The 18,579-nt window shown below is 50.5% G+C and overlaps 1 protein-coding gene and 1 long non-coding RNA gene across 2 annotated transcripts; both read left to right on the plus strand.

The window, feature by feature from the left end:
- On the plus strand, nucleotides 1-2,924 carry LOC144285264 (uncharacterized). The gene is made up of 3 exons (XR_013353594.1): nucleotides 1-140; nucleotides 2,451-2,549; nucleotides 2,735-2,924. It is a non-coding gene; the product is annotated as an uncharacterized LOC144285264 (long non-coding RNA).
- A 6,928-nt stretch (nucleotides 2,925-9,852) lies between these two features.
- On the plus strand, nucleotides 9,853-11,323 carry BHLHA9 (basic helix-loop-helix family member a9). The gene has a single exon (XM_077850423.1). It carries the CDS (start codon nucleotides 10,179-10,181, stop codon nucleotides 10,839-10,841), a length of 663 nt encoding a protein of 220 aa, XP_077706549.1. The 5' UTR covers nucleotides 9,853-10,178; the 3' UTR covers nucleotides 10,842-11,323.
- The last annotated feature ends 7,256 nt before the right edge of the window (nucleotides 11,324-18,579 follow it).

An 18,579-nucleotide genomic window follows, 5' to 3' on the forward strand; every position in this document is an offset into this window, starting at 1 on the left:
GACTATTGGAATGTTACTTAGCAAACAACAATGATAACAAAAGCAGGCATGGGAATGCCCCAGTCTCCCAGGTCTCCCAGCTACCCCCCAGAGGTGACCATAACGCCATCAGCTCTCTGCCCTACCTGGGCCTTCTCCAGGTAGGTCTACAGTTGGACCCTAGAGAGCCCATCACTAGAGTCTTCTCAGAAATCCCAGGCTTCTGGTTCTTGAAGGAGGATGGGGAGATGCTCATCTGCCACATCCAGTTGGTGGCCCCTGTGCCAGTTCTAGTTTCCAAACAGGTGTTGACTCCAGTTCCCCCATCCCACCAACTTGCATATCTCAGGCCCCTCCCCTGTCACCTGGACCCCTGCAGTAGCCTCTTTTTTTTAAAGTTATTTTTTAATTTAATTTTTTAAAAAAGATTTTATTTATTTATTCATGATAGACATAGAGAGAGAGGCAGAGACACAGGCAGAGGGAGAAGCAGGCTCCATGCAGGGAGCCTGACGTGGGACTCAGTCCTAGGACTCCAGGATCGTGCCCTGGGCCAAAGGCAGGCACCAAACTGCTGAGCCACCCAGGGATCACTTTTTCTTTTTTTTAAGATTTTATTATTTTATTCATGAAAGACACACACACACACACAGAGGCAGAGACATAGGCAGAGGGAGAAGCAGGCTCCATGAAGGAAGCCCGATGTGGGACTCCATCCTGGGACTCGAGGATCACCACCTGAACCAAAGGCAGACACTCAACCATTGAGCCACCCAGGCGTCCCATCCCTGCAGTAGTCTCTTAACTGGAGTTTGCCTTAAATCCATTCTCCATACTGCTCAAGGAGCTATAGCTACAATCTGTATATGACTGTGTCACTCATCAACTTAACTTCCTTCTGTGGTATTCAGGGACCTACAATAACCAAAACCCAAGCTTTGGGGCATGATTCCTAGTAATCCCCAGCCTCCCCTCCCACTTCTTGGTCTCTCATATCATGGTTTGGAAAAGCCAATTTACTGCGTTGTCCTCATCATACTCTGATGGCTTAAACTTCTGGGCCCTGGCACATGTTGTTCCATTGATCTTCAATGTCTTTCTACCCCTTGTCTGCTTGGCAAATTCCTCTTCATCCTTTGAAATCTAGTTGAGGCATCACGTGCCCTGTGAAGCCTTTCCTGACCCCTCAGAGAAACTCATACTCCTCTGCCCTACTTCTAAACCTTGAGTTCTTGTTTTGTGCTATTGAAATAACTTGTTTATGAGATGGTATCCTGCACTAGATGGTGAGCCCTATGAGGATAGGAACCCTGTTCATTTTTTTCATCATTGTATCCTCAGTACCTAAGACAAGACGTGGTAAATAGATGCTCAATAAATGTGTAACTGGGGAGATGAATGAATAAGAAGAGGGTTTTAGAAGACTGGGGGTTGGGGTGGCAAGAGCCAGACTTGGCTTATGAGGAGTGAGAATTGATGCTGGGAGATGAAAGGAAGAAGATAATCATTGCAGTATGTAGAGAAAGACTAGCTCAGAGAAGGCAGCCTGAGCACTTTTCTATTTCCAAGGAAAGAGCCAGTGAAGGGGGGAAGCTATGAAACCAAGGGAGGAGCAACTGATGAGCCAGGAGATGTGGAGGGGAGGCAGGAGAGAAAAGGACACGCCCCAGAGCACTGGTAGGGGAAGGAGGACACTAACATGAAGAAATGAAGTAGGGTGGAGGGAGTCTTCATCCAACAGTCAGGGAAAGAGAAAGCTAATGTTTTTTCTATTTAAGTTTTTTTTTTTAAGATTTTATTTATTTATTCATGAGATACACACAGAGACAGATAGAGAGAGGCAGAGACACAGGCAGAGGGAGAAGCAGGCTCCATGCAGGGAGCCTGACGTGGGACTCAATCCCGGGTCTTCAGGATCACACCCTGGGCTGAAATCCATGCTAAACCGCTGAGCCACCCGGGCTGCCCTTTTCTATTTAAGTTTAATTTTTTTTTAATTTTTAAAAATATTATTATTATTTTTAAAGATATTGTTTATTTATTCATGAGAGACAGGGAGAGACACAGGCAGAGGGAGGAGCAGGCTCCATGCAGGGAGCTGGAGTGGGATTCAATCCCGGGTCTCCAGGATCACGCCCTGGGCCAAAGGCAGGCGCTAAACCGCTGCGCCACCCAGGGGTCCCTGCCCTAACATATTTTTAAAATGTAATTTCTACACCCAACATGGAGCTTGAATTTATAACCCTGAGATCAAGTGTTGCAAGCTCCCTGGACTGAGAGCCAGGCACCCCTGTTGAAAGCTCCATGAAGTGAGGGGAAGGAGATGAATGTTTAATGGCTTCCCTTTGTCGCCCAAGTAAAATTGGAAGATACTGCGGTGGCCTACATGGCCATGTCACCAACACAAACTGGCTTCTTACTCTGCCCCACCCTTACTGGCCACCTTGCTTGTCCATACTCTCCTGCCTTAGGGCCTTTGCCCTGTGCTATTCCTGCGGCCTGGAAGCTCTTCCTCAAGAAAGCCACCATGCTGTCACATTCAAGTCTTTCCTCAGATGTCACTTTCTCAGGTGAGCTCTGCTTTACCCCGCTGCCCGCCCAGCCCCTGAACCTATACACACTCTCTGCGTCCTACCTTTTCTGCTGTTTTTTTTCTTTTCCCCGGGGAGCATTTATTACCTCCTAATGTACTTCTAATAGTGCTTATTTACTCCATAAATTCCTTATTTTCGTTATGATTTGCTCTCCGCACTAGAACGTGACTTCCAGCGCATGGGTGGCTCCGGTGGGTTAAGGTCTGCCTTCCACACAGGTCATGGTCTCGGAGTCTTGCGGTTCAGCCCCAGGAGGGCTCCCTGCTCGGCGGGGAGTCTGCTTCCCCCTGCCCCTTTGCCCCTGCTCTTGCTCTCTCTCTCCCTAAAATAAAATCTTAAAAAAAAAAAAAATGTGACTTCCATGAGGACAGGTTTTTGTTTTATTACTCTACACCAGTAACGAACTCCTTAGGCAGTCAATGCACTTCAGTTGAATGAATGAATGAATGAATGAATGAATGGGCAGCGCCTGAAACCCAGCCCAAATGTGCCAGGTTCCAAATTATCCCTCCACGATCTCGGAGCGGACCTGGAGAGGGTCCCGCTGCAGGCGAGGGGAGAGGCAGGCCTTCCGGAGGTCGCTTTCGGGCGCTCGTCCGGTTCTCAGGACCCCGCGGGCTCCGTTCTCTCTCGGGTGGGACTTCTGTTCTCCCCTGGGGGGGGCGGGGGGGTGGAGGCGGGGTGGGGGTGGGGGGAGGGGGGGTTGGAGGTGGGGGAGCGGGGGGAGACGACGCCGGAACTTCCAGAGGAAGAGCAGGAATTTCTGACATCCCGGCCCAGCCGAGCGGTAATAGGCACCTTCGCGGCCGCCGGCGGAACCGCCTGGCCCTAAATCACGGCGGCGGCCCCTCCTCCCTCCGCGCCTCGCGGGCCCGGGACGCGCTGCTCCGAGGCGGGGGCGGATCCAGCCGCGCGGCGGGAGGCCCGGGCGCCCCGCGGGTGCCTCGGAAATACTGGCCCCGCGGCCCGCCTTTGAAGGGCCGGCGCCCCCCGCGCCCCCCGCGGAGCAGCACGCCCCGGGGACCGAGCCTCGGCGGACTCCCGCGGTTGGGGGCCGCGCGCCGAGGGAGGCGGGGGCGCCCCTCTTGGGCGGGGCGCCGGGCCATTTGTCGGGAGAGTGTGGCTCAGAATTATGAATGTGGAGCCCGGGGCCGTGTCCTGATCTGTGCAGGGGAGGGGCGTGGGGAGCTGGCCTGGAAAAGTCCGGAACGCGGGAAAGAAGAGCCAGAGCTGTATTGGGGACCCCGGGTGGGGAAGGAGGGATTGGAGGGAGAGCCCCTTCCCGGACCTGGGAATGGTGCTGCTTGGGCATTTTCTTAGCTTTTCCTAACGTCGTCTTAAGGTCGATTAGAGGGTTCATGTTAGGGGACCCGAAGAGAAGTCGGTGGTTCAATCTCATTTATTTTTTTCCTTGCTGATTTTCTATGGCCACTTTGTTCCTTTTGAGACCTACAGTTGTCTCTTGTCATAAACTTTCCCTCCAACCAACGCAGGGGTAGGGTTTTCTAAAGTTAACGTGCAAGAAGAAAATTGCGTGTAATCAAAACCATCCTTGAATAAACCCTACGATATAGCATGCAAGTATGATGTAAATAACCTCAACAGTCATTCCTATGCACGCTAGGATTTATTTATTTATTTATTTATTTATTTATTTATTTATTTATTTATTATTTATTTTCAAACTAGAATTTAATAGCCACTGAGTGAGACTCTGGAGAATCAGATACGTCTTTCTGAGCATTCCAACTACTTTGCTGTTAAGACAGAATTTTGAATTCAGTGGATCTGGGATAAGGTCAGAGGTACTGCTGCCATTAAAACACAATATGAGAACCACAGCTTTTTCTTTTTTTTATAAGATTTTATTTTTATGGGATCCCTGGGTGGCGCAGCGGTTTAGCGCCTGCCTTTGGCCCAGGGTGTGATCCTGGAGACCCGGGATCGAATCCCACTCGAGCTCCCTGCATGGAGCCTGCTTCTCCCTCTGCCTGTGTCTCTCCCTGTCTCTCATGAATAAATAAATAAAATCTTTAAAAAAAATAATAATATTTTTAAAAATTAAAAAAAATTAAACTTAAATAGAAAAGGGCAGCCCGGGTGGCTCAGCGGTTTAGCATGGATTTCAGCCCAGGGTGTGATCCTGAAGACCCGGGATTGAGTCCCACGTCGGGCTTCCGGCATGGAGCCTGCTTCTCCCTCTGCCTATGTCTCTGCCTCTCTCTCTGTGTGTGACTATCATAAATAAATAAAAATTAAAAAAAAATTTATTTTTATGTAATCTCTACACCCAACACAAGGCTTGAACTTACAACCCAAAAATCAAGAGTCCTGTGCCCTACAAACTGAGCCAGCCAGGCATGCAGAGAACCAGGTTTTGACAACTGTCAAATTACCCCCAGGGAACGAGGTGGGTGGGGGATTCTAAAGTATTTCTATTTGGCTGCTGGGTTTTATATCCTTCTATTTTAATCCTGAGCTTCTAGACTTAAGTTAATACAGGTTTGCAGCTTCAACACACATGAGAGCCTATAGCACTGGGCCTGGTATTTGTACATGCTCAATAAAGGTTTCCTGGATTTGAATATAGAGTTTGTTTCATCAGACCAGTGTGGAGTTTCCAATGTTTCATGAAATTCTTTTTTTTTTTTTTTAATTTATGATAGTCACACAGAGAGAAAGAGAGAGAGGCAGAGACACAGGCAGAGGGAGAAGCAGGCTCCACGCACCAGGAGCCCGATGTGGGATTCGATCCCGGGTCTCCAGGATCGCGCCCTGGGCCAAAGGCAGGCGCCAAACCGCTGCGCCACCCAGGGATCCCCATGAAATTCTTAATATCAGGAATCACACCATCTATTCAACATTCAGGAAATATTTCCTTGCACCTGCTATGTACCAGACACTGTGGTAGGACTGGGACCTAAATGTGAACCCAGCATGAACACAAGAATACAATATGATCTGCTAAATTCTGAGTTGGAGTTTAATAAGGAGAGCCCTCTAGTTCCTTTTTTTTTTTAAGATTTTATTTATTTATTCATGATATATATATAGAGAGAGAAGCAGAGACACAAACAGAGGGAGAAGCAGGCTCCATGCCGGGAGCCTGATGCGGGACTCAATCCCGGGACTCCAGGATCACGTCCTGGGCCAAAGGCAGGCGCTAAACCGCTGAGCCACCCAGGGATCTGAGCCCTCTAGTTCCATCCACGTAGTTGCAAATGTTAAGATTTCATTCATGGTTTCCATATATGTTACATGGAATATATATATATATTCTATATATATATATATATATATTCCATATATATATATTCCATATATATATTCCATATATATATATATATATATATATATATATATATATATATATATATGTAACATCTTCTTTATCCATTCATCTGTCGATGGACATCTGGGCTCTTTCCATATTTTGGCTATTGTGGACATCGCTGTTATAAACATTGGGGTGCAAGTGCCCCTTTGGATCACTATGAGGGTATTATGCTAAATGAAATAAGCCAATCAGAGAAAGACAAATATATGACTTCACTCATATGTAGAATTTAAGAAACAAAACAGAAAGGAAGGGAAGGGAGGGAAGGGAGGGAAAAATAAAATACGACGAAATCAGAGAGGGAGACAAACCATAAAAGGTTTGTCTTTTATAGTTAAGGTTATCTTAACTATAGGAAACAAACTGAGGGTCACTGGAGGGAAGATGGATGGCGGGATGGGGTAACTGTGTGATGGGCATTAAGGAGGGCATGTGATGTGATGAGCACTGGGTATTATACGCAATTGATGAATCACTAAATGCTGTCTGTGAAACTAAAAATACACTATATGTTCATTGATTTTAAATAAAATTAAAATTTAAAAAAAGAAGGGGAGCCCTGCAGGGAAGGGCTCAGGGCTGGCTTCACAGAGGAAAGGTTAGCAAGCTGTGGCAGAGCCTAGTGACTCCCTGCAGTCCACTGAACTCCATCCAGAACTCCGGCCTAGAGCCTTCCCAACCTGTGTACCTAGGAGGCTACAGGCTGACCTTGAATCCCCTCAAGCTATACCTGGGTTGCTGGGCCCTTGCTCACCTGCGGTAGGGTAAGCAGGTGGGCACCGGTTTGTCACTTCTGCTCTCTGTGCTCTCCCTGGGGTCCCAGCATTCATCAGTTCGGCTGGTATTGGAAATAGGATTAGCCAAGGAAACTCTAGGTAACAAATGTCAGCCCAGGAGGAGGGCAGTTGGGCTTATTGGGACTTTTCCTGGCTTCCAGCCTATAATCTCTATTCTTTCCTGCTTGTCCTTCTTCATTTAGGGGACCTTCCCTCCTTACCCCAACCCTTCTCTATGTCAGCCAAGCTCTTTTTAATTTTTATACTTGGTTGAAACTATTTGAGTATCTTTTTCTTTAAAAGATTTTATTTATTTATTTATGGTAGACATAGAGAGAGAGAAAGAGAGAGAGAGAGAGAGAGGCAGAGACACAGGCAGAGGGAGAAGCAGGCTCCATGCAGGGAGCCTGATGTGGGACTCGATCCTGGGACTTCAGGATCATGCCCTGAGCAGAAGGCAGATGCTCAACCACTGAGCCACCCAGGCATCCCTAAGTATGTTTATCACCTGACTGGCACCCTCCCTTTAGCTCCTACACTGCCCCAGGCAGACTGTCCCCTCTGTGAGGCTGCCCTGGGGATCAGTGGGAAGGGAAGGATTCCTCGGGGAACTCATGTCTATCCTTCATGAGGGGGGCTCTGGGCTTGCCCATCCCTTTCCTCCTGATCATGTGTTATGCGCTCCCTGGAGACAACATGGGGGAGAGGAAACCTGTTAATGGTCATACTCAGACTGAGGTTACCCTCAAGATAACCAGGCATGGTGTTTCTTGAGGCCGACTCTTCACCGGGTTCCACCTCGCTGAGTCCTCTGAGGCAGGTAGAGGACTGAGGTTCCGAGCCTTTCCTGAGGTTTTTATGAAAGAGAAAAATACCAGGGACACCTGGGTGGCTCTGTCAGTTAAGCATCTGCCTTTGGCTCGGGTTATGATCTCAGAGTCCTGGGATGGAGTCCTGCATTGGGCTCCCTGCTCAGTGGGGAGTCTGCTTCTCCCTCTCCCTTTCCCTCTGCCTCTTCTCCTTACTGTGCTCTCTCTTTCAAATAAATAAAGAAAATTTGTTAAAATATATATATAAAAAAAGGAAGAGGCAAATATTGGATGAGTTTACATCCAAAGCTTGTGCTCTTTACCACTACACTACTGTGTCCTATACTCAAGGCCAGCTTCATGGACTTGGGACCTGTGCACCCTGCCCCCCCTCCCCGCAGAGAAGGGCCCCAAGCTCAGTTTAATGCTCTGCTGTCACCATCTTCAAATCTCAATAGTTTTGAATAAGCAGCCCCATATTTCCCTTTTGCACTGGGCCATGCAAATTATGTAGCTGGTCCTGCCTACCTTCTTTTGTAGAAAGGATGTCTTCTTTGCAAAGAAAAGGAAACTGAGGTACCATGACTGGTACAAAGTCATGAAGCAAGTGGGTAGCAGAACTAGACCTGGGTCTCCTGACTCCCTGTCTGGGGGAATTCTCTGGAAACACTCATAGGCCCCAAGGTGCCATGGATGGGGGACATTTCATAAGGGGACACTGGCTGGGGGAAGGCTAGAAGAGGGCTTCCACTTACCAAATCACCTATTCTACCTGGCCCTTCTGGGACTAAAATGTCCACCTGCTATCTCCTGACACTCCCACCTTTGGCCCTAGGGGCCAGGCTTTTCTGAAGGGCTGGGCAAAGCCATGAGCAGGGCAATGACTCCATTCTTTGTAGAGTGACATTGAGGCGCTAAGGGACATGAATTAGGGTGGGAGCAGAGGTGGCCATAGAATGTAACACTCAGGAATCAGAGTCTCTGGTTTGTTTTTGTTTTTTTTTAAGATTTTATTTATTTATGAGAGATACAGAGAGAGGGAAAGAGACACAGGCAAAGGGAGAAGCAGGCTCCTCACTGGAAGCCTGATGCAGGAATCGATCCCAGGACCCCGGGATCACGACCTGAACCAAAGGCAGACACTCAACCACTGAGCTACCCAGGTGTCCCAGATTTCCTGGGTTTTGACTCTCTCTGCCTCTCACTCTGACATCAGTGAGACTGACATCCTGTGAGACTGACATCCTGTGACTTGAGCTGGATGGGTGGACTTGGGCGCTCAGACATCTGTGGCCTATGCTCTGTGTAGAATCCTCCTGGAGGTGTATATTTTTGTGTGATCATGTGTGCATATGTGTGTATTTGTGGGGTGATGGGAAAGAGATTGAGAGGAGAAAACATCCAGTTCTATCTGCTTTCATTCACTTTTTATTTTCATAGATATTGCAGATTTGGGGAACAGAGCCCTAGGAATACAAATATCCTTAAGGATGCTTACAGTCTAGTGAGCAAGACTGACAATAAAACAAATTATCACACAGATACATATATAATTTGTTTCCTAGTGCCCTGTTCTCTTTCACCATGGAGCAATTAACAGTTTGAAATAATGGGATTGTTGGTATGGTCTTTGGTGAGATGAATGTGAACCCCATGGCCATCCCAGCTGATGCCAGAGCAAGCCTTTCCATTTTGAGGCATTTGGACTATGGCTGAGAATGAGATTGACCTTGGTACTCCAAATATCTCACTTGTGGATGCCTGAAATTCCATTGAGGGTCTTCCTCTAGGACTAGTATTATTCTATTTCTGAGACTATTACAAATTCAAATCCCCAGGAATGGGTGGGTGGGGTGGGTTCTCTGAGTTCACAACATGGCAGCTCTGTGTCATGGGACACAAGGGCCCTGAATACCAAGAGATGCCCCTGATGGGTACCACAAGGGGAGCCAGAGAGACATCACCCTCTGCTGCTGACTCAGTCCAGCTCTGCCTTCAGAAGTAGGAGCCAAAGGCAAGGGAGAGGGAGAGTAAGGCCCATTAAAAGCCCAAATCCAGATCCCAGCCAGCCTCACTCAAGTAGCTGAAAAAGCAAGAAGCTCCAGGTCCCCTTTACCTGCAGGGCCCTTCTGTATGGTCCCCCTGGGACAGTCATGCTTTCCTCAAGGACAGCTCTGTGGTTGTCCACAGGCCTGGACAAGAACTTTCCAGGTTCTTGAAACACACTCAACTACCATTGTGACCCTTCTGTGCACCTACCAGCACTCCCGCCCAGAGGCCAAATTTGGCGGTGTATTTGGGGGCTGCAGGTGTAGAAGGTTCAACCTGGTCACCCGAGAGAGGCCCCCCAGTGAGGCAGGGCGGGTTCCCCCTGGCGGCTGGAGCACTGCCCCGGGCGTGGCCGGGCCGCCCCGTCTGGTCCCCTAGTACAAGAATCTGCATGCTTCCTCCCCTCGTCGTTTCCTTCCTCTCGGTTCCTCCCTCGCCAGCCTACCTGGAGGCAGGTAATAAAGCAGGAGGAGGGAGATGGATGGATGGGGAGGGTGGAGAGCCACGTGGTGCCATAAAGCCCAGCTAGAGAGGGCCCGTCCGGGGAGTGTCCAGCCCGCAGGAGTCGAGGCTCCGGAGGTGGCCTGCCAGCCCAGTGGGCTGGAGCGGGGGGCAGCGAGGCCCGGGGAAGGCCATGCACCGACGCGTGCCGGGACCAGGCCTCAGGGGCCTCCAGGGGGCCGAGGGCTCCTCCGAGGACTCGGGGGGCTCTCGCCCGGAGGCCGGGAGGCGTTTGGGGGTGCTGAGGGAGAAGGGCGAGGCCGAGGAGGCGGCGGGCGGCCGGAAGCGCGCTCGGCCGGTGCGCTCCAAGGCGCGGCGCATGGCGGCCAACGTGCGGGAGCGCAAGCGCATCCTGGACTACAACGAGGCGTTCAACGCGCTGCGCCGGGCGCTGCGGCACGACCTGGGCGGCAAGAGGCTCTCCAAGATCGCCACGCTGCGCAGGGCCATCCACCGCATCGCGGCGCTCTCCCTGGTGCTGCGCGCCAGCCCCGCGCCCCGCTGGCCCTGCGGGCACCTGGAGTGCCTCGGGCAGGCCGCGCGCGCCGCCGCGGGGGGCAGCGGGGAAGCGGGCTCCAGCCCCCCGCCGCCCGCGCCGCCGCCCGTCGGCCCCTTCGCGCCGCGCTGCGCCTCGTGCTCCCCGCGCACGCCCCCCGGACGGCCCCGGGCGGCGGCCGAGGCTCAGGGCGCGGCCCAGGCGTCCGCGGGAAGCTGGCGCCGGGTCCCAGCGGCTCCCTCGGCCTGGCCACGGGCCCACCTGCGAGCGGGCCCCGGGCTGGGCTCCCAGCGCTCCTGACTGGCTCCCGGGAGCTACCGGAGGCCTGGAGGGAGGAGCCAGTGGCCACGGCTGCAAACGGGCAGACTGCCCCAAACCCCCGGGCCACAACGGAGTGGCCGAGGCCTGAGAGAGAGAGGAGGCAGCCTGGCCAGTGGGAAGGAACTGGAGCCCAGGGCCGCGCTGCCCGGCACCCCTCTCGCCGCCCGGATCCCAAGCAGGGGTGGCGGCTCCAAGAAAGGTGCAGGATCCTTCCGTTTGGACTTGAACTCTTCTCTCAAAGTGATCTTTGCAGTCCTGTGCCTCTGAGTCCTGTGTTCTCTTGCTGCTCTATAGGAGAAAGGGGGCTTTTGGACAGGGGGACTTGAATGTGGGAGGGCGGGTGACCCCTGGTGTGGTCGGATGACAGTGTGCTGTCCACATCCCCTGCCTGTGCTGATACCCCAAGTCTGTGATCTGAGAGAGCCAACAGAAGGAGCCAAATAAAAAGGAAAAAGTTGCCATCTCTGTCTGCTATAAGGTGTCCACTGGGCTTAGTGGCCCAGGGTGGCAGGAAAGCCTGAGGACTGGGAGCTCACTGCGGAATGTGGGGACCCGGGCCTGATGCCTGGAGGTAGGTACCTGGGGCATTGATTCCTGGCAAGCCCCCAGGTGTGGCTGAGCACTGTGAGGAGCACTGTGGGAGAGGACATTATTTGAAGAGGGGGAGCAGCACCAAGAGACTCAAGCTGGGGTCAGCCTCACCTCTGGACGGGATACCCTGCAGAGCCGCTGTCTGCAGTGACCCACTGCCAGGGCTGCATCAGAAGCAAAGTCTGGGCTAGTCCCAGGAAAGGAAGCCTACAGCAGACCACGGACTGGGGGGTCAGTAAGTCCTGCCTGTACCCTCAGTGTGGGTGCATGGAGCTCCCAGGGAAAAGTGGTCTGGTGCAGCCAGAGCCTCTCTGATGAGGGGCAGAGGTGGAATCAAAAGATTACAGGGAAGAGGCTAAGGGAATTAGGGCCTGAGGCCGAGTCTGCTGAGAAAGTGGGAGGCATGACTGGCCCTCCCAGAGAGGTCTGGAGAGCTTTGGGATCTAAGGTGAGCACTCCCGAGCTAGTGTCTGGCCCCACTCCTGCTGACCAGGCTGCTGCTGCAGTTGCTGCTGGCGGGGGTGAGAACCCAGGTGTGCCAGGGGAGGGGCTGGGGGCTCTCTGGTCTCCTTGGAGAGCTGGACACTCTCCAGCTGGGGGAAGAAAAGTTACACAACTCAGAATTGGGGGAGCATCACAGATGAAGTTGGAGCTATAGACCCAGAGATGAGTGAGAGATCCCCCAGATAGTCAAGGTGAGGCTCACTGCTGTAATTAAAGATATCTTTGCTTTCTGCAAGCAAGACACTGGCTGGCACACTCAGCACCCTGTCCCGAGCCCACAGGTATTAGGACTCCCAATTTTACAGGGCAGGTGGCTGCAGCACAGATCACAAAAAGGCTTTGACTCTGGGCAGAGGAATCATGGGATCCAATCAGGAACAAAATATGGGAATCTGGCCCCAGGCTTGCCCACTGAGCCTTCCATCTGTGGAGAGGTGGTGCCACCGTCTGATAGTGGAAAGGAAAGAGCCAGACCTACGTGTGTTCTGCCACTTACTACGTGTGTGACCCATGGCATCACTTACCCTCTCTAAACCTCTAGTTCCTCACCACTGACACAGATGATTCCACCTCAGGGTGGCTGTGAGGGTTAACACTGGTTCATTATGTGCAGTTTCTGGCGATTAGAAGGTGTTCCATAAATTGTTGCTGTTTGTATATTCTTATAAATCTTATGATAAGTTTGGACAATGCCTCTGCCTTGCTTCGGCTCCAGGTTTTTTTTTTTTTTTTTCGGCTCCAGGTTTTTATGCCCTAGAAACATAATAAAATGACCAGTAAGTCCTGCTTTCCTAAGTTCCAGGATAGAAAGAGGTGAGAGTTCTGGCTCAGTTGCACTCTCAGCTCAGGAATGGTGAGGGTGCCCCCTGCAGGTGGAAGTGTGAATGTGCAGCAGATGTGTGAAGTCAGGGGAGGATGTGAAAGTACTTCGCAGTGTCTTCATTTTCCAGCCCAGTGACCTTTGGCAAATTGCCTAAGGGCTTTGAGCCCCGGTGTTTCCCTCTGTATAATGGGCTAAAGGTGAGCATCATAGGCTGTTGTGCAGACTAAATGAGATAATGCATTTCAAGCACTTAGCATAGTGTCCGGCCCTGTGAGCGCTCAATGAGTGAAAGCTATTAAGACAAATTCTATTCACAGGTTGTTATAAAGAGAGAATGCGTGGGAAGCTGTTTTATAAATGAAAGCTGAAAACACATTAGCTATTGTCTTATCAGGACCATGTGTTCGAGTGCATTTGTGTGTGTGTGTGTGTGTATATACACATATATATTGTTAAGATTTTATTTATTTATTCACGAGAGACACGGAGACAGGCAGAGAAAAGCAGGCTCCTCATGGGGAGCCTGATGTGGGACTCGATCCCACCACCCCAGGATCACTTCCTGAGCCAAAGGCAGGTGCTCAAACACTGAGCCACCTAGGCTCCCCCATACTTGTGTATATTTGAGTGCTGTTAGGTGTTTGCCTAGTATTCAAAGACCTTTTTTTGTCGCAAAGGTTCTCTGACACCCACACATCACATGAGTGCTTATATAGACATGTGGACGTGTGAATGTTTGTGTGTGTATATGTGCATTTATTGACCTAACAGGTACTCCCTACCTCTCTCCCTGATGCATTAGGGTCTCCTGGGCTCGAATACCTTTAATCATGTGCCCTCCAAATTTTCTGGAACCCTTGTTTGATTTTTTTAATCTGGATCCCCAAACCATATCCATCCAAGATGACTGGCTTACTGTGAAAGAAGCTAAATTTGTGATTATTAAAGAAATGGACATTATCAACGGAGACCAGATAGGTTTGTCCAAATACAGAGAAAAATGGTTTGACAATAGGTATGAAGCAAATCTAAAGAGGAAAGTGCTAGAAAGAGAAAACATGTAGGAGAGCTGCTAAAAGTTATGGCTAAAAGATACGAAGTGTTGGGGCGCCTGGGTGACTCAGTCGGCTGAGCATCTGACTCTTGATTTTGGTCAGGTAACCATCTTGGGGTCATGGGATGCAGCTCTGAGTTCAGCAGGGAATCTGCTGGAGATTCTCTCTGCTTCTCCCACTGCCTCTCCCCCAGGTCATGCTCTCTCTCAAATATATAAATAAATAAATCTTAAACTTTTTTAAAAAAAGATTTTATTTATTAATGAGAAACACACACAGAGAGAGGCAGAGACATAGGCAGAGGCAGAAGTAGGCTCCCTGCAAGGAGCCTGATGTGGGGACTTGATGGGGGATCCCAGGATCACGCCCTGAGCCTGAGGCAGACGCTCAACTGCTGAGCCACTCAGGTGTCCCAAAATAAGTCTAAAGAGAGAGAGAGAGAGAGAGAGAGAGAGAGAGAGAGATGGAAGACTGGTATATCTAAAGACAGAAATCCTCTATCTATAAGGTTGATCGCAACCGTGCACTGGAATAGTGCAGGAAAGAGGGGGCACAGAGAAGAATGGCAGACCCTGGTAGCAGCTTCACAGCTCACGAAGGGCTGATACACGCAGTCTTTTGGCTCCTCTTAGGAAGTCTGAACCTTCCAATCCCTCCCCTTGTATTCATTGCCTCCATCACAGGGACCAGCACCTTGTCTGTCTAGCAATGAGAGAGACACACTGGCAGAGATAGATAACAAATGTGAGACCGATGTTGTCAGGGATGGTGAGGAAAGGGCACATTTCCAGATTTCTAGTTGTCCTGTGGATCTGTTCCTTTTCTGATATAAAACAATTTGGCCAAATTGCAATTAAAGTACTCCAAAGGGGATCCCTGGGTGGCGCAGCGGTTTGGCGCCTGCCTTTGGCCCAGGGCACGATCCTGAAGACCCAGGATCGAATCCCACGTCAGGCTCCCGGTGCATGGAGCCTGCTTCTCCCTCTGCCTGTGTCTCTGCCTCTCTCTCTCTGTGTGACTATCATAAATAAATAAAAATTAAAAAAAAAAAAAAAAGTACTCCAACGGAGTAATCCGAAAAGGAAAAGCATATTTGCAAAGAAGGTGGTCCCAGAGGCACTGGCCCAGTGAAAGATTTGAAAGAATACCAAGGCCCAATCCTAGAGACATGGTGAAGAGCAAAGGCTGGTGTTCTAACAGAGGGAAAATCGTGAGTTAGAGGAGCAGATCACACAATGGTCTGTGCCCACTGATTATAACCATAGACAAACGTGTAGGTACATGAACGATACCCTAAGAGAATTTGGAGAGATGCAAACAGTTAGTATCTATTAGGTTCTTCACACTTGCTTTTTAAAGGTGCAAGATTTGTTTCTTTAGAGAGCCTTCCAAAGAGGGGTAGGGAAATGTTTTGAGCAAGGACAGCAAGGACAAAGTATCCTGAGTGGATCCTTTGCAGGGAGTCCACTTCACTGGATGTGAAACCTGGATGCTTGCTGATAGGAGTGGGATTACATCAAGTTTTTCTTACATTGTGTGTGTGTGTGTGCACATGCATGCTCACACGTACCACAGATACCAGAAGGCTGCAGTTGCAGGGTGAGCTAAGCCCAGGAGGGCCTCAGTGAGAAGAGGAATTGACTTCATTATTCCTGCCCCGTCAGCCCCAGAGGGTTTCCTGACACCTGTGGGGCATGGATCTGAGAGAGTTCAATTACCTCTACCCTTGGATTGGGGTCCAACTCCCCCATCCTTCCGAGGTTTGCTCCCCTGCCCATCCTACCCTCAAAGGACATCCCCACAGTATGCAGGTCCCTTTCCCCTTCACTGCTAACATCTCGCCATCTTCCTTGCTCCGAGTGCACTAAGGCTGGGGCCAGGCAGAGAGGTAGGAATTAGCGTCCATGTGGACACACCCTGGGCACTTGGTTGGTGTCTTCAGCCAGCCAGACCTTCACTGGGCCAGGGTCTGGGCAAGGAAGGGGCAGGGCATACCTGGGAATACCTTTCTTCAGCAGCCAGTGGAACAGACAGGCCAGTCCGTCTGTCTAGCTGCAGGGGCTCACAGCTCCAATCCCCCGGGGAAGGCCAGCCTCCTGAAGGTGGAGCTGCAGGAGCTCCATGCCTGCAGCTAGCCCAGCACCTTGCTGTTTTGCAGAAAACGGGCCCAGAGTTCCCAGATCTTCATGTTAAAAGTCTGGTGCTCCATTTCTATGTGAAATGGATTTTTAAAAAAGCACATATTGAGTTAACACTGTGCAGACCAAACCCACTCTGTATGCTAAGTATGCCATGGGCCTCCGTTTAAGACCCTACTTGGGGAATGCTTGGGGGGCTCAGTGGTTGAGCATGTGCCTTGGGCCAGGTCGTGATCCCAGGGTCCGGGGATCAAGTCTCGCATTGGGCTCCTTGTGAAGAGCCTGCTTCTCCCTCTGCCTATGTCTCCGCCTCTGTGAATCTCATAAATAAATGCATAAGATCTTAACAAAAGAGAGACAGAGAGAGCCTAGTTGGGAGTGGGGGAAGTGCGGAGGCGGCACCGCACACTGGAGTGGGGGCAGCTGGCTGCACCGTATTACCCGCCCTGGAGGGACCCCCGACCTGAGGCTCCTCCCTGCTCCTCCCCTTCCCCGGGCCCCAGCCCTACCTTTGGTCTTTCCCCTCATCACTACGAGGCCACTAGATGGCACTGTGAGCCCAGCATCGCCCTGTGGCCTAGTCATCCCAGGGTGGGCAGGGGTTGGGGGGGCAAGACCAGGAAGCCAGCCTGGCAGCCCCACAGCCACCAGTCACCCTGGGGGCTTCTTGGCTTTTTCTTTTCTCTTAGAGTTTTAAGTAAGTAAAAAAGACCCCTTTTTTATTTTTTTATTTTTATTTTTTTTATGATAGTCACAGAGAGAGAGAGAGAGGCAGAGACACAGGCAGAGGGGGAAGCAGGCTCCATGCACTGGGAGCCTGACGTGGGACTCGATCCCGGGACTCCAGGATCATGCCTGGGCTGAAGATGGTGCTAAACCACTGAGCCACCCGGGCTGCCTACATTCCTTTTTTTTTTTTTTTTTTTTTTAAAGATTATTTATTTATTTGAGAGAGAGAGAACACAGGGGGAGAGGCAGAGGGAGAGAATCCTCAAGCAGACTCCCTGCTGAGGATGGAGCCCAACGTGGGGCTCAACCCTAGGACCTTGAGATCATGACCCCAGCCAAGGTCAGACGATTAACCAACTGAGCCACCCAGGCGCCCCTTACATATCTTTTTGTACTAATTATTCGAAAGTGTGTTTTATAGTTAAGCACATTTCACTTTATTTTTTAAAAGATTTTTATTTATTTATTTATTCATGAGAGAAACACAGAGAGAGCTAGAGACATAGGCAGAGGGAGAAGCAGGCTCCCTACAGGGAGCCTGATGCAGGACTTGATCTCAGGACCCCAGGATCACGATCTGAGCCAAAGACAGATAGATGCTCAACCACTGAGCCACCAGGTGCCCCAGCACATTTCACTTTAGCTACGTTTCAGGTGCTCAATAGCCACGCTGGGCTAGAGGCTATGGAACCTTTGGGCCGGGCAGCTATAGGGCGCCCCCCCCAGAGGGGCCCAGGGTCAGCTTCCACATGTAATACGGAAGTGCCTAAGTCTGATACTGACTTAGAGTATAGGGGTCTCAGGGACCCAACTTCCCACCCTCTGCGGGAGATCTCCTGTTTAAAAAGGCATTAGCACATTCTCGGAAGTTCCTGGGCAAGGTAGCCCAGCTTATTCTCTTGCCCCACCCCTGGCCTGAGGGTGAAAGAGCTTCCTTAAGAACAGAGATAAGGAGGAAGTCTCTATCCCCCACCCTACCTGCTCTTCCCCACAGAGAGCAACAATCTCATTGCTTGCCCTGGAGGACAGCCTTTTGCAAACAATAATGGGTTTCCTTTATGGAGCAAAAATTCTTAATTTAGTATAGTCAGATTCACCAAACTTGAAAATTTTTTTTTTTAAATTTATTTTTTATTGGTGTTCAATTTACTAACATACAGAATAACACCCAGTGCCCGTCACCCATTCACTCCCACCCCCCACCCTCCTCCCCTTCTACCACCCCTAGACCAAACTTGAAAATTTGTGCCAAAGTTACACACTAGGGCAGCCCCGGTGGCGCAGCGGTTTAGCACCGCCTTCAGCCCAGGGCGTGATCCTGGAGACCCTGGATCGAGTCCCACGTCGGGCTTCCGGCATGGAGCCTGCTTCTCCCTCTGCCTGTGTCTCTGCCTCTCATTCTCTCTCTGTGTTTCTATGAATAAATAAATAAAATCTTTAAAAAGAAAATAACAAAGTTACACACTATTTTCAAAACTCATTAGTCTCCAGGTGCCTTTTCAGCTCCCCAGACTTCCCTTGAGCCCCTAGCATGTGGCTCTTTCCTCCCTCCACTCTGTTATCTGGTCACATTACCACCCTCCAACCCCCCACCCCCATCCCTTGTCACAGCCCTTGCTGGAAGCAGCATTTTTTTTTTAAGATTTTATTTATTTATTCATGAGAGACATAGAGAGAGAGGCAGAGACTTAGGGAGGGAGAAGCAGGCTCCCGGGACTTGATCCCAGGGACCCCAGGATTATGACCTGAGCCAGAGGAAGACTCTCAACCACTGAACCACCCAGGTGCCCCTGGAAGCAGCATTTTTGAGGCCAGCTTGACACACAAACCAAAGCTACTTCTTTTCACTACAGTGGCTCATCTTGTGCCAAGCTGGG

This window comes from Canis aureus, chromosome 16 (genome assembly GCF_053574225.1).
Source record: "Canis aureus isolate CA01 chromosome 16, VMU_Caureus_v.1.0, whole genome shotgun sequence".
Lineage (NCBI taxonomy): Eukaryota > Metazoa > Chordata > Mammalia > Carnivora > Canidae > Canis > Canis aureus.

What these genes read in the sequence shown, in the direction of transcription:
- BHLHA9 (XM_077850423.1), top strand. Translation starts at nt 10,179, where the DNA reads ATGCACCGACGCGTGCCGGGACCAGGCCTCAGGGGCCTCCAGGGGGCC.